Source organism: Mya arenaria, chromosome 11 (assembly GCF_026914265.1).
Source record: "Mya arenaria isolate MELC-2E11 chromosome 11, ASM2691426v1".
Classification (NCBI taxonomy): Eukaryota; Metazoa; Mollusca; class Bivalvia; order Myida; family Myidae; genus Mya; species Mya arenaria.
In genome coordinates this window covers 3,054,290-3,071,592 of record NC_069132.1, presented here as the reverse complement: position 1 = coordinate 3,071,592, position 17,303 = coordinate 3,054,290, and the positions used below count along the sequence as shown (strand labels likewise).

The 17,303-nt window shown below is 36.0% G+C and overlaps 1 protein-coding gene across 1 annotated transcript; it reads right to left on the bottom strand.

Moving 5' to 3' along the window:
• Window positions 1–9,834: 9,834 nt before the first annotated feature.
• On the bottom strand, window positions 9,835–17,302 carry LOC128207285 (peroxiredoxin-5, mitochondrial-like). Its single transcript, XM_052910125.1, has 6 exons — window positions 17,172–17,302; window positions 14,698–14,829; window positions 14,355–14,396; window positions 13,597–13,686; window positions 13,279–13,373; window positions 9,835–12,619 (listed from the first exon to the last, which is right to left on the bottom strand). Exons 1-6 carry the CDS (start codon window positions 17,259–17,261, stop codon window positions 12,508–12,510), a joined length of 561 nt encoding a protein of 186 aa, XP_052766085.1. The 5' UTR covers window positions 17,262–17,302; the 3' UTR covers window positions 9,835–12,507.
• Between the last annotated feature and the right edge of the window lies 1 nt (window position 17,303).

The window sequence follows — 17,303 nt, the reverse complement described above, 5'->3', positions numbered from 1 at the left end:
TGCTTAATAGAAGCATGCAGTGATTAAAATGTTTCTTTTACATAATCAACAAATATAGAAAATCAACATATATATAAGTTCAAATCAAAACTGCATTCCTTTCCACTAACATACAAATTCAATAAAGTGACAACTTTTTAAAACACTTTTAAACACTTATTTGTAAAATAGTCATTGAAATTGATATTCTTCAACCATCTTCAGTAAAAGAATTCGGGTATTATAAGAAAAATATCTCATTCCATTCATTGCAGTAAATTATATGAAAATTTATTTTGAGTTTTTGATGTAATGCATTCCTGTACAAAAGTGCTCAGGCTCCTTCCTCCCTCAATGATATTTCCTGACATTTAAGCATTAGAAGAGCTCCAAAAAATCTATTTCGCAGTTTACAACCACTTAAGTTCAATATAGAAGCGCAATTAACTGTGAAAGTTTCATCTAAAAATTTAGTCTTTAATTTCATTTATTTAAGGAGTTATTTAAAAGCTTGTGCTTATACATGAGCATTAGCGGGGCATTTCCCACTTATCTCTAACATAGTAGCATTTATTTCTGATCTTTGTAACAATTAGTCGGAGCCTGAGGCTTCTAATTGCTGAGTAGATAATAAATGAACTATTGTCACAAAAGGCAACGTTAAAAATTTAATATTAAAAAAGTAAGATGTTTGTTAAAGCTGCACTCACACAGATAGTCGTTTTGACAACTTTTTTTTATTTTTTTGTCTTGGAACAAGCCAATTTTTGTGAAAATCCATGAAAATCAGTGGTATAAAATTGCTGACAAAAAATAGATTGGAGATTTTTATGTTTAAGTTCAAAAAATCATGTTTTATGCATTTTTTCTTAAACCGTTAGCAACGGTTTAAGCCATAAAACATTAATTTTCGAACTGAAATATAAAAATCTGTGCTCTGATCTTTTGTCAGCAATCTTTCATCATTGTTTTGCAGATATTTATGCAAAAAATTGCTCTTTTCAAGACAAAAAAAGTTGTAAAAACCGTAAATCTGTGAGAATGCAGCTTTAAAGCTGCATCTACTGAACATAACAGCCTTATATCCCACACTTTAGTACAATTTAAGTTCATATGAAAACAAGTCTTCTAAGAAATTTAACTTCAGTATGGTAAGAAAATGTGGCACCAAAAGTGTTAACAAGGTTCTCCTAATATTTGACCTAGTGGCCTTGTTTTTGAACCTCAATGGACACCACAATGTTAACCTTGGAGTACATCTAGACACACATTCTGCCAGTTTCATGGACATTGGGAAGAAAATGTGGCAAATATTCTGACCAAGTTTAATACAATTTGGGAAGGAAAAGTGGTCTCCAGTATTCTCAATTTTCTACTGGTTGTTTGTTTCTATTAGTGACATAGATTTTGACAGACAACGACCCACAATTAAACTTAATCTAGGTTTGATAAAGAGAAACATTTTGTTTCGTGAAGCTTAGGCAAAAATTGTAGACACTATAAAATTAAATTGAATCATCTAACTAAGTGACCCACTTTGTGGCCTGACATGACCCATAATGGAAATTGCCCGAGGTTGTATAGAAACAACATTGCGACCGATATTTCCGCAACATATGACCTATTTTTGCCTCTGCCAATAACCATACATGGCCCAGAATTCTTGACATTGGATGCTAAATACGGACGTATGTAGCGGATGACGCACAATGCATAGCGACCCATCACAACAGCTCAACGTGCAAACATTTTTCTTAGGTAAGCTAGAAACATTGACAAAATGTTTGAGAACCAAATTAAAAAACAAAGCCAGTTAGTACAGTGTTAAACAAAACAACTGTAAAAATTAAAATGAATTTAGTTGTTTTTTTCAACCATTTAAAAAATAAATTCCCAGTCACTTATTGAAGGCAACACCCCGTCTCCTTTCGTTGACCCTGTTTGGAGTTAGGTAAGATATCATTGACCTGACCCCCTCGGTACCTTCTGTGTTTACGCGAGGCGCCGCACTGGGGTTGTCCCAGCAGAAACCCAACTGGATTCAGCAGGCCCAGTTGATCCACCATTGCATTCTGCGAATTGTATTCACCAAGTTCAGCATTGGCTATATCGAGCTTGGGCAAATCTAGAGTTAAAAGATCGTCATCTGGTTGACTTAGCGAAGATATCCACTCTTTCTTGATGTCACCAGAAGTGACTATTCCTGCCAATGAAACCTGAGATTTAAATACTGACATTGGTTTGATGATGATTTGTGTCTGGTCATTCCGGAGATGACCACAGAACTCGCACACTGACCGCGTCTGTGTACATTGGTCGCACGAATCACAGTGCCAGAAGTGAATTGTCCGACACACGTGACACTGTGGACAATGCTGATCATATCCCAACTGGCCTACTTCATTCTTACAAAATGAATAATATACAACTTCACTACATCTGCTTGCGATAAATTCCCCTAACCTTAACCTGTCTATATTCCCACCTGGCACTTTTAACATGTCAAAGTCGTTTTCGTAGAAGCCATAGGCCCTAGGCTGAATCTCTTTTTCAAGGATGCTGTTGAGCTCAGTGGCACTGTCACATGAGTAGTTGACAAAGTCTTGTAAACATCTACACACACCATCTTCCACTGAAATACCCAAGGAAACACCACTACTAATTTCTTCTTTATCTAACTTCTGACCATTGATGACTAAAGTCATTTCACTTTCGTGTACGATCGCATGATGCGCCAGCACAGCGATGATTTCTTTCCGAAGCTTTTGTAGATTACTTCCGAATTTTCTACCGACCCTTTTTTGTCTTATACTTGATTTTCCTTCCTTGTTATTTTCTGTTTTTGACTCCCCATTAACGTTCGTATGATTTTTCGGAGTGTTGCTATGGTTGTACTTAATTGACATTTGAACCCCGTGTTCGTACCGTTGCTCAAGGTCATGGTCACTTGCGAGTATCAAGGCCATGAGTTCATTTAGTTCTGACACAAGGCCACCTATGCACACAACTTGATTGTCAGAAACGTCAGACTTTGAGAAGAAATTCTCTCTTTGTCGCCATTTGTTTTTGTCATATGCGCTTGTATGCAACCACTTCTGGTAAAATGTCGGTTTCGACCCAGTTTCAAGAAGCAAGCAGCCTTCTCCGTCGTCTCCTGTTGGCTTGTATAGGTACAATTGGGTAACATTTTCTAGATTAATGTCACACCGCAACTGTCTTGAAACTTCAAACTGTTCCATATTAGACAGAATATCGCTAGCAAGCTCTTTTGTAAGTTTAGACTGCTGCAAGCATTTAATTCCTTCAGCAGAAAAGCTAGGCTGGAACTGAAATATGCTACAAGACATAGTCTTCTGTACGGGATTGACCCCCACAACAAATTGCCCCTCCCAGTTTGCTGTAAACGTCTTATCACCCATTCTGATCACCCAGACCATGCTATGTGGTAAGTGTTCCTCTACCTGCTCATTACGTAAATTTATATTCGCAGAACTTTCCGAGCCCCCGTTCTCTGTATCTACAGACCTCGATCTCGTGTTTTCTAGCGCGTTTTTGAAATTTGTTATCACTTTGTTAGCGCCTATAAGGAATTGAGAGGGGAAAACTTGTGATGTTACGTTTTCATTTTCAATATTGTTGACCATGCTCGCAGTCGAACAAACTTTCTGGCGGAAGGCGTTTTCTTTCATATCTGATCTTGGGAAAGATAAGCAGAAAGACTCGAACTGAACTGTGGAGCGGATGTTGTCCATTAAGGAGCCGACTAAATGGTTTCTGGCGGCGCTGTCTAACAACCCATCCGGAGATCGCGACCCATTGCTTGCAGACGAAGAGGAATTCTCTGACATCAATATCGACGCTACTGATTTGGAATGGCCTCCAAGGACATTCGACTTTTTCCGCTTTGCTCTTGACATTTTCGGTTTTGATTCCTCAGGTCGACGTTTACGCACGACCGGGTCCGCGGCAAGATTTGGGTACACATTTGATTTATAGTGTGTGTTGTTTCCCCACTCAGTGCTCAGAATGTTCTGGGAAATTTTCATGGCTTTTTGATGAATGTCATCATTGGTTTGAAACTGGGGAGTTACGGGGTGTGGATGAGTATTGGTAAACATCATGTGGTTTGTGTACTGTTGCTGGTTCAGCTGACCTGGGAATTCAAAGCCAGGCTGTGTGCCCTGCCCCGGAAAGTGACCGCCCACTGATGTCGGGTTGTAGAAGTTCCAATCGGGGACGCACGTGTTTGGTGGATATGGAATGTCAGGTGAGTTCTGGTTGTGAACCATGCCTGCAGGCAACGTGTCACTGTAGTCCGGCTTCTCCCTTTTAATATTGATTAAAGGATCTGAGCCGGAAAGCATGTCAACATACCCGCTTAAGCTGCTAGTTATATCCTGGCTTGAGGAGAAACTGTTACCCAAGTGATCGAACATGGTGCCGATCACGTGGTTCTGGGGTTGTTGTTGTTGCTGCTGCTGCTGCTGGTGGTGTTGCAGCGGCTGCTGCTGTTGGTGTTGGTGCAGACTGTCAAGGTTTGTGAATGAGAAGACAGACTGGCCGTGCGGACTGGGCCTCTTCATCTCTGTGTACATCCCTCCATCACCGAATCCCTCTCCCTGCATGTAGCCTCCTGACTGTGACATGCTGGTTTCTATTGTGAACGATGGGGATAGTCCCGGAGACATATCAGTGTACATGGCGGCCATGGAAGTCGCGTGGTGTCCAGGGGATTCCGGAATCAGCTCTGCCAGCTTGTGGCCCGTGCCGTTCACGCTGTACATGTGTAGACCCCCTGGGTCCCTCAGCGGAGCCGACCCGCCCTCTGCCATCTAAAATACAGAAAAATAAAGGCGTTCAACAGTGTGACGTAATTAGAGCCTAAAGTAGCAGTCTATTTTTTATTATAAAATGGTTTACGCCAGCAGCCAATTGTTCAAGACTGGTTACTTTTTGTTATAAAAACCCGACTTATTGTCACTACCGTTATTACAAGTGCGGTCAAAGTAAGCCCACGTGTTTATCAACTGGTCAATATGTATCCAAATTATCTTATGAAATCATGTTAATGATACACCAAATGGACTGGCGTGCGAGTAGGATTGCAGAAAAGATGAGACGTAGCGTCAAAACGTCAGGCCTTCTCAAGATTACTTTTACATCGTTGATGATTTTTTCTTGCCATTTATGTAGCTTTTAATATTACAGAATAAATCTTATATCTGGGAATCGGTTTTAAAATTGTGCGTCGCCCTGCGTATTTTAATCAATGTTTACTGAACGTCCACTGAATAGTTTGCCATTTTAGTTCACGTTTTCTGTCCATAAATGAAGAAGGTGCGTACAATAAATATGCACCGATGAAAGCAAAAAAGTATTTAAACGCAAGCATTTGATACACATTCTAAAATAAAAATAAATTTGATAGGGCGTATATGCCAAGGATTAGAATGCACTTAATTTGTATATATTTTCAATAAAAAGAACCAAATCGGACGTCGAAAAAGAAAGCTTAGAAATGATGATGGCCGTATTTTGGCGATTAATTTATTATTCGTTCGAACTTCGGATGCAATTTATGAACCTTTTTTATTTAGATAAGTAAAAATGCGTTGATAATAAACATTAATTATTTTTTAAATAAATTTATTTTTTTAATAAAAACCATTAACGTGCAGACCAACAAATAAAAACTATTTCAAATGGTTTTCATACTTTGATTTTTCACTCATCAACAAATATTTTCGTTAGCGTCAAAAACGCCAGTTAAGCGTTAAACTTGTTAGCCTAAGTAGTTGACGTGTCTTACGTAAACGGTAGCCGGGTAGGTACATTTATAAATTATTAATTGTGTCTCAATCGGATATTAATTAACTACAGTTCTCGTATTCGACACAAAAAATCCCCTTAAATCACAAGTGCTTGAATCACCCGCTCATATTCGGAAGAGAGACGTCAAAGGTTTAAACCCTGATGGCGTCAAAAGACACTATAATATTGTGATTATGGACATAGATGGCAGTACGTGACGGATCCGTGGTCTTGTGGTGATACTTGTCTGTCAATCCAGGGGTCGCAGGCTCGATTCCCAGCCAGACCACTAAACTATACTTGTGGTTTTTCGGGAGGGACGTTAAATGGAGGTCCCGTGACAGCTCAATACACTTGTGCACGTTAAAGAACCAGGGTAGCTCTAAACAGGGTTGCATTCTGTCTGTGTTGCAAACAACTAATATGACTAGCAATATTATCAAAGGGTCTTGTCCGACTGTGAGTATGAATAAACTCAAAACCACATAGCAAGCAGTCAAGACCTTATGATGCACTGTATACGATATTCCGTTTCATACAAATATACGAGATACACTCTAACGCACAGGGTACAGAAGGTAGAAAAATAAGCTCTCGATGTACAAATCAAATATTGCTCTCCACGAACCAATTTATGACCACTGTGCGCAAGAGTGAATAATTATGTATAGCTAGTGATAGTTTTGTAGTATACAAATGACAGGAGAACGAACCATTGCCATCGTAGTCTATGCTAAATAATCCATCGAAATTAATTCAAAATTGATGTGCTGTTTTGTTTTTGTTAAGTGCTCTTAAAGTTTTCCCACGCCCATGGCTGCAATATGGCTTGACCCCGACATGAGCTATACGACGGGTATCACGACTGAATTTGTGTTATAAAGCCTAAAGTGACATGAGTAAGAAGTGACCGTCACATCTAGATATCCGCAGAATTAGAAAAATAGTAGATTAGGGCGCGATAGCCTAGCCCATACAACACAACGATACACGGGAGATAAATTTCCCTTATAAACCAGTACTAAACTGCATCTCCGGGACCTCCTGCACCTCCGGGACACTATCATTAATCTTAAGGGACGGGTTCACATTTATGAGTTTTGAAATAATTTTTAGTAATGCAACCAGAATAAATCCAGACAGAGGCAAATTTATGTAAAAAATAAATGATATTTTTAAGAGCACAAGAACTGTAAAACAAGAAACATGAAAGCTGATCATCATCATCATCATCATCATCATCACCACCACCACCATCATCGTCGTCGTCGTCGTCGTCGTCGTTGCCACCACCACCACCACCACCACCACCATCATCATCATCATCATCATCATCATCATCACCATTATAACATTATTATAACAAATCCATCAATCCATTAAATTATATCTATCCATTCATTCATCAATTAATCATTTGATATTGCAATAATAAGTAAATAATAATAATATAAAATAAATCAATAAAATAATAATCATAATAACCATAAAAATACTAAGTTATAACAAAAATAATAATATTAATAGAAAATAAATAAAATAATAATAATAATAGTAATAATAAATTATGATAAGAAAAAAAAAAATTGTAAATTGAGTTGACATGTTTTAAATATATATATTAGTCTTTATTTGAAGCGCAGATAGATAGTAAACTGATAACATTGCTTGTGATTTTATCAATTGATAATTTTATCGTGATTAAAAGTAACAAATAAAAAAAACCACGTACAAGCTCGATACAATAATTTTCAAGTCCAGGTTCCAAAAACATCCTCCTTCTTCAGTTCTGCAAACGACTCTGCCATAAGTCATTTTAAGAATAAATGGTCAATCCAGGGAGCAATTGGTACAAAATTTGTTTAATAGATGTTTATAACGCATTATTTAATTCTGCTTATTCAGTTTTTCCTTACATGATCATTGCGCAAATCTTGGTAAGGGAATAAGAGTTCTGCTTTCTGTGAGCCAGTGTTGGTGACAATTGAAATAAGATTTTCACTTTTCGATAAATTTGCACCGGGAGACCTGCTTACATGATTTGGGCCAATATTAACGTTTTTTGACACATACACCAAAGCTGCGGTAAATAGTGACCCAACGTTACGTAAGAAATGACCGCTAGACACCAGATCAGACACTGTTACGTAATACTGTCTCCCTTTTCAGTAACGAATCAATACACAATACAAGATCAGCAAATCGCGATTGTTTTTTGCTTTTAAATTATAGCATTCGTTATCAATTAAAATATACGCAAAATCGGCATTAAAAATATATAATCAAGTGTAAGTATGCCAAAACAATAAATTCTAAATCATTTAAACAACTCGTGAACATGTCAAAATTCATTCAAGGTTACAGATTGAAGTCTAAATACAGCAAAGAAACAAAATTCGCTGATGAAAACGTCTGATTACGGAGATTACATGTACACGTTACGCAATTGACAAAATACATCATCAGAGATAACGGCGCCTAAAACAGTAAACGTTGAAAAATACAGCGTTAAGCAGTAACACGCACATGAAGTAAAATTAAATATGGCCACCCGGAAAACGATTGACCAGTGGTCAGCTGAAGGTTTGTTCCTTCAAACGAGGATTTCTTAGTCAATCCTTATCAGTCATTAACCTTTAGTGATCAGGTTCGCGTTTTAATTGGGGTTTGAGTCTATTTGTACAGAGAGATATGAGCTACAAAGCGGATTTTGCCCCGTGTTCCGGTGTCAATCTAGCCTAGGTCAAGCATCGGTCAGAACTAGGTCACTAGCGGCCAACCAACAAGTGGCCATGTCATCCATGTTACTAAATACCAGCATGCGTAATCTCACTGAAAACATGTGAAAATATAGTAACAAAGTATTTTTACTCACCTAAGAACAGCTGTTATCCAAAATAAAGTGGTTTCATGTCAAAATATTCCAAGTGACCACATCCATGATAGCGTAATCACTCCCGGGACATATAACTCGCCAGGTCGAGGTTTGTTACGTAATAATTTACGTTACGTAGTGCCAGGTAGTCTCCCTTTGATCGTTCAGGTGACCACTGGTCAGTGAATATTGACCAGCGCATACCTTACCGCATTTCATCGACATCACGATTTTATTATGGCCACTCTTCTATTGGTTTAAGGATTTTGACTAATATTTGATGTCAGTTTATTACATGCAAGAATTGATACCATTTGTTGAATATGCGCTACAATATAAGCAACACACATAAGTTAAAGCAAGCAAAGGCCTTGAATTTATTAAACCCATAAATGTAATGACTTTTGGATGGGAACCTGGCAGAATGTTCACGGACGAAATCAAGAACAAAATTATCCTGTACTTTTGTCTTCTCTTGTATAACTCATAAACACACTTACACATCTCCTTTCTTTAACAATAATTTCATTTACAATCGTAAACGGAAAAATAAGTCTATAGAACGTGTTAATGAAGCTCCATATAAAACACATTTCTACCGTTGCAATGAAAACTCATTTTTTCTGTACTTTTGTTTTGTTCAATGATCTGTGAACAAGCAGACGTAAAATTAATGAAATTATAGGATACACTCCGTAATAATATTATAACAAGAACGCCTTTCTCTTTTTTTCAGTCGAACAAGAGACATAATTCGTCACTCTTGAAGCCAACGTTAAGGATCTTACTTATATACGCATGGCGTCTTATGCACCAACTTAGGATCAACGTTAACATTTTTGTACCACGACGACGAGGTCGCCGATGACATTGAGACCAAAGCTATCACAAGATTCGACCTTTTCTTCCGAAAAAAAGGCGAACTAATAAAAAACACAACTATGGTTAATACTCTTAATTTACTTTTTTATTCTTGTTGAAATTTTTCTGGGAATCTTTTTAAATACATTTTAAAATTGTTGAGTCCGGTCAAATGTCCGCGATGTCTAAACTGCACCAAAGGCTTCGTCATCATGTAGAACGACCAATACAGGACTGAATATCTGTCCTAAAACCGTTTATGAGATCAGTCAATGAATCTCTCTAAATCAATTTAAAAAACACAGAGATAATTTAACTGCATTTCAGTTTATTTTGAATGTATCAAACATCAACTCCTTCATTTAAAACAAGCATTTCTATCTCTGCTAGCAACAGTCAAGTTTAAAAAAAGGACACCTTTGTTAACAAAGACATACGTTTCGTTTTAGATTCCAACTGGGACCAATAGTACAATCTTACTCCCAGATTCCAACTGGGACCAATAGTACAATCTTACTCCCAGATTCCAACTGGGACCAATAGTACAATCTTACTCCCAGATTCCAACTGGGACCAATAGTACAATCTTACTCCCAGATTCCAACTGGGACCAATAATACAATCTTACTCCCAGATTCCAACAGGTCAACAATCATCATTCATACATGTATGCATATGAATTTTATTTAATTATGCACTAGCAAAACCGTTGTTATTAATCAGTTGTCCATACAGTATCATCCATCATGACAGATATAACCCACAGCTATGTAATCCTACATTGTATGTAATCCTTACTGATAGTGAATTCTTTTTAATATGTATATACGTATTTTACCCGGTTAAAAGGGAAATGACCTACTGCTCTAGTTACATCGGTGTGGAGAAAATGCTGTACAGCATAAGGCATTTATTTTATAAATATCAAACAATCATGTGTGCATATAACAACCCCTAAGAACTTGTTACAAGACTTTATATCAAATTTATCGACTTCTTCTATGTGTTCCAATTTTACAATCAGAAAAAATAAAAAAAAGTATAATTTGACAATGACACTAGGCCCAAACAAAGTAATAACAACCAACCAACGATATCCAAAGCACAGAAAATTTCTGAAATTAAAAATCACATTGACTGGAATTCTACATTACACAAGGTTGAACTGTTGAGTAAAACGGTGACATATATCAGTGACAAAATGGTTTGAATACAGCTTAATTCTTCTTTAAATTTACACAAATAGTAAAACTTTTTGCATCATGAGCTCAAAACACTTCTAGTCTTCCCGTTAAAATTGCACTCTTACTCCCAAATAAGATTTACCTCAATTAATACAATTATTTAATAGATAAATATCAAAAACAATGAAGGAAACCTTGCTTAATTTTTTAGACCATAGTTTACTACTGTTAATCTTTTAGCACTCACCAATCATTAAAATTTGTGAGTTTTCAGCCATAAAATACACAGTTACAATCTGGTTATCAGTAATGAATACTTTCCATTAATGCATTCTTTAATAAAAAGTCAAAGGTTTATCACTCAAAAATTATGCTTGTTATACATGTGTATGTATTGATTTTAAATATGATTGTCACTTCCAACGTTTTGAATACTGCATTTCTCTATCAATATACTGTAATAATATTTGCACAATCTTAGTGAAGCAAAAAAAAAATTTTTTTTAAATAATTAATGATAATAAAGAGATAGGACCAACGTCATTTGGACAGAAAATTGTTAAAACATATTCAGCTCAATCAAAACTCAATTCACAAAATACTGATTACTTATTACTGGTTACTAAAAACAATAACAATTTAAATCTATTTATGATCTGCATCGCATGATTTTGGGCATTTGGACCTACATTTCAGGAAGCAATACTGAAAAATTCATGATGATATCTCTTAAATTAATAAAGGAAAGTGTTTGCAAGTCTAGGGTGATGTGCTTTTGTATACGAAGTTTGATGTCACACAAATGAGGACATAATACAAGTACATTATTAAAATTACGCATATTTAACACATCAATATTCCAACTAGCTTATTACTTTAAAGTTTGATGAATCAATTTAGTATTTTTAAGCAATTGTGCTGTTTAAAACATTAACTTTGATTTTAAAATTTAGTTTGAACGAAAGCTTTGAATGCTCAGGCAACACGAGTAAAATCATGGTCATAAATTATTAAGAAAAAAGTATGCCAATGACAATTACTAAAAATTTTGAACAAATTAAAACATATTGAAAATACATTATTTTTGACATTTTTGATAATTTTTTTGTTAGAATTATGCTGCTCATAGAACAGTCTTTCACTAATGTGAAAACCAATGAAACTATAAGCCATTAATGAAGAACAGTATCATATAAGGAAATCACTAACAAATATTTTTATATTTTGGACTAAAACATTCAGAAGTGAAGATTTCAAACGTTTCAATAAACTTAACAGCAATGAGATCAAACTTTCTGCTTAATTTAAAAAAAAACAAGATACAACTGCAAAAACAATATGGCACATTGTCAGGTCTATTTTAATCAAGTTTACATTCTACCAACTTGATAAATGTACATAAATCACACTGAATTATAAAACACAAGCAAACAAATTGAAAACAGTAAAAGGCATACACTGAATATGAATGCCAGTAAATATATGATACATTAAAACTGCTTATAACACCCTTTATAACCCCAATTATATGTTTGATGAGCACTGACAACAATTCCATTATGGAAAAATTAGAAAATCATAAATAAAAAAGGATGAGCTTTAAGATCACTTAATATAATATCAACTTGTGTTTAGACTTAATGGCATATTATGCACCACTTCTGTCCTGAGTCTTCATGCGATGGCATGGTGAAACAAGCTTGGAAATGATCCAGGTTCATGCTCAAGGTCACTGACCATTCCTGATGACCCCGATGACCACTGTACAAGTCTGTGAGATTGTTTGTCTACACCATTTCACCTCTTGAAAGTCTTCATGTTTTTTATACACAGAAGGCAGGCCAGTCCCCCATGATCAGGCTCCATGTTAAACCCTTTGATTACACTGTCTTCTATCACAACTGAGTACCTGAAGACAGAAAATGATACATGTTCAGCGCAGCACAAGATTTTGCATACTCATTTATATGACATGATACATGTTCAGCGCAGCACAAGATTTTACATACTCATTTATATGACATGATACATGTTCAGCGCAGCACAAGATTTTGCATACTCATTTATATGACATGATATATGTTCAGCGCAGCACAAGATTTTGCATACTCATTTATATGACATGATATATGTTCAGCGCAGCACAAGATTTTACATACTCATTTATATGACATGATACATGTTCAGCGCAGCACAAGATTTTCATACTCATTTATATGACATGATATAATTATGTTCAGCGCAGCACAAGATTTTACATACTCATTTATATGACATGATACATGTTCAGCGCAGCACAAGATCTTGCATACTCATTTATATGACATGATATATGTTCAGTGCAGCACAAGATCTTGCATACCGTTCTCATTTATATGACATGATATATGTTCAGGGCAGCACAAGATTTTACATACTCATTTATATGACATGATATATGTTCAGTGCAGCACAAGATCTTGCATACGCATACCGTACTCATTTATATGACATGATATATGTTCAGCGCAGCACAAGATTTTGCATACTCATTTATATGACATGATATATTATTACTATTATTTGTACCGTTTAGATCGGATAGTGCCCATGATGTGTCGACAATCAAGGTCCATCTTCATAGCCTTTGTAAACAACCCATGTGTGTCTGCAAGCATCAGTACCTAACGAAGCAACAAAAAAACTTCATGCCAAAGTTTGCATCAACTTTGTGAATAAATAAAATGACTGGGAAAATAACCTTCCAAGTAAGTATTTAATATTATAAGCATATGCTTCAGATAAAAAAAGGCAATTTCAAAAATAGAATTCAATAAATGATCTAACAAACACAATTGCAAGAATATGGCTATGGAAAAACACTTGGAAACACAAATTCATTATTACCTTATTATTTGTATTTAGAGACCGTGCCCATGCCGACATTACAAAAGGGTCATTTACAGCAACACAAGCAATCACATCAAAACCTTCAGCCTGGAAAGAGAAAAGATTTTTGTTTTACATACAAATCTTCTCATTTGTTACATGTTAAATTGATTAAGAATTTTTAACATTGTAATGACACTAGTGATAAGATTATAAATCTAAATTTATTATTGTTGAGAGTCTTAAAGGGACTCGCATATGTTTTGGCACCTAAAATGATTTTTCCAGTAATGCTTCTGAAAACATTTATATTATAATTATTTAATTCCTTCATACCGAAATTGCAGAGCAAAGTACAATTCAAGTATGAAAAAAACAACCTGACTGTAGTGGGGAGCAAAGCCAGGCCGGTTTAGTCATCCAAAAATTATATAACTGATACCTTATATACTTGTGCACACGGACTTATAGGTACTAAGCTGATTGTTTTTAAGCCTTTATAGATAACATCACATGAAAATGTCAATCAACAAATAACGCTACAGCCTTTAAAAAATTTCAGCATATATAAACTTTTTTCGAAGGGTTTGAGACATCAGCATCTTACACTCCTTATAATTTGCCACACTTCATTTTGTAATAAAAAAAGTATGTTAAAAGTGCATATTACAAACCACAAACAAGTCCCATGAAGAGGAAGACCAATCAAGTTGTTTCAATTATAAAGTGTTTATTTTTATATGTATAAATCTTACACAACCATATATTGTACATACTTTAAACTTTTCATGGTTGTCCAGGTATTCTGGAATGTGGTTCTGAAAAAAAAACAGTGCTAGTTTAAAATATCAATAGTAGGAGAAAATAAACCCTAAATTTATCATACCGCAAAATCATCGTTAGCATCAATCAGTGGGCAGAAAAAATATCAATGCAAACAAATGATACTTATCAGGAAACATAAAATCAAACTGATAATCATATTTCATTTTTTTTTAATTCAGTAGAATTTAGTTTACAAGTTACAAGACAAAAACACAAGGTTGAAGCTATGAATACACTGAAGCAAATCATCCAAGGTAAGGCCTGTCCCAATCCGGAAGTGTTTAAAATAATCACCTGACATCCTGGGGTAAATGCTCCTAGCACAGAAAAAAGCACACCTCTCTTCCCCTTGAACAGTTCATGAGCGTTAACCTTGTTTTTAGGATCATCCAGGTATAGATATTCTGAAGGCACTGGTATTCCTTTCTGTAAAGAGAAGAAAACGTCACAAGGACACAAGTGAAAAATGTAAGAATTTTTTTATATAGAAATTAACTCTCTCAGTCTTTGAAAACTGTTTTTGAATGTTAAAGCACAAACTATATTTCGTATCTGTCTCAAAGACTACCATACAAGTCTGAGTGCTGCTGTTTAGCTGAGTGAATAGGGAACTCAGCAAGTATTCCTGTGGTTGAGGGTATGAGCGCTTGTAATACTTTACCTCACATGTTTACATTAATGATGTCAAAAGTGCCAAGATCAGTTAAACAGGGGTTCAGGAGGGATGCAGTTGGCATGGGCTAGAACCATACACCTTTTGCGCTCAGTCATTAGGGCATTTGGCTGTAAAGTAAACCTAGGAGGAAAAGTGCACCCGGTGTGGGGCTCAAACCCACGATCGCCTGAACACTAGCACGGCGCTCCAACCAACTGAGCTAACCGGGTGGCTGGTTCTAACCCCCACACACTACACTCCTCCCCCTATTAACCTTTAAGGCCGTTTACCGCTGCCACAAGTATAGCCACAATAATGGCCATAATATAGGGAACTTTTTTTACATTTGGATATTCATTTTGTTCACTAAACGCCACAAGTCCAATGATTCAAATCAATGTAAAATATATTCTTCAACTGTAACTCCACAATATTTAACACCGCATTGTTAAATAAAAACACAAAAGTTAAATATACATTATTTTTAGCCAATACCTTTCTCTTATTACACTTATATAAAAGTGTTTTATGAAACACAAATTCAGATCTATCTGTCAATGAAGCATTGCCATTTTTTAACTATCTAGCAATAGCCACAATAATGCGTGTTTAGGGAACTTAATATTTGGATATTTATTTGTTCCCTAAATGCCAAGTCGACTGATCCATATCAATGTAAAATATATTTTTCAACTGTTACTCCACAATACTAAAAATGTCACTGTTAAAAAAACACACAAAAGTTACACTTTAATTATTTTAGCCAGGACCTTTTACTTATTACACTCAAGTGTTTAATGAAACACAAATAATTAGTTTAATTTAGATCGACTTCTGTCAATAAAGCATAGCCATTTTGAAACCATCTAGCAGGTGCCCGTTATCTTTCGGCTCAATATTCTTAGCACTGGGGTCTGTCATTCTTGGCTAGAAAAACAACAAGTGGGATATGGACGCGTAGTCGCCAATCAAAAATCGTCAAAGACTCTGAAGCGGCTGTTTATATGGATTAAACTAGCAGGTGCCCGTTATCTTTCCGCTCAATATACTTAGCGCTAGGATCTGTCATTCTTGGCTAGGAAAACAACAAGTGGGATATGGACGCGTAGAGTCGCCAACACAAAAATTGTCAATACTCCGAAGCGGCTGTTTATATGGACTACCACCAGTAAAGTAAACCTTGGAGGAAAAGTGCTTCCGGTATGGGGCTCAAACCCACGACTGCCCGAACACTAGCACACCGCTCTAACCAACTGAGCTAACAGGGCGGCTGGTTCTAACCCACACACACTACAGCTAGAGTTCCAGCAGTAATGGGTTTGAGCCCTGACTGGGCATAACAGTCTAACCTGGAAATAATACCTGTAGGATACCTGTAGGATGATTTTGGGTTCTGTATAAGGACTTGTGCCCTTTTTAAACCCCTCTTCGTCTAAACTTGTTTCGTCACGATCTATCTTCGGAGCTCATAAAATCTTATCGTGTAAAGGTTGTTGGTAACAGTTATGAGTATATTATGATTAAATTACAGCTGTCCATAGACAACTTTGATACAGGTCTCAAAACTGGTACAGCATGTCTCCTTGCCAGTGGCGGTCCAACCTTACTTTAAATGATTCTACATCTTCAGCATCTATCACATGTTGAGGCAAGTCATTCCACACTTGTATAACACGACGAGAAAACTGGTGCTGGCAGAAAGTGGTCCTAAATCTGGGTTTTTCAAGCTTTAAGTTATGCCCTCTTGTTGATGAAGCGTAGCAAAAGAATCTTTCAAAGTCACAATCATCGATACCTTTTACAATCTTAAAAGTCTGTATAGCGTCTCCACGCATTCTTCTATGAGCAAGAGTGGGTAATTTTAACTGCTTAAGTACCTAGCAAAATGTTGTCAGGTTGTGGAAAATTTGAACATTCTTTTAATTTTACTCAGATTCGGACTATGTCTTAACTTTGTGTTTTACACTTCAAATGTCGTTTGACTTCAAAATTATCATGTATCCGAATAGTCTGTGTCCGAATGTTCTGAACATCTGTCAACATTCAATGTTCTAGGACGTCATCGAAATTAAATATTTTTTAATCAAACAGGTAGTTTAATCAGTATAAATACCTTTAAAAATGTTCTCTTGTTTGTCAATGAATGATTTACAGCAATATTGTAGAATATTTTCGAACTTTTTCTGTTCATGGAGGCTGCCATGTTTTTGTTCGTAAAAATTAAATACAGTATGGATTTTGATAA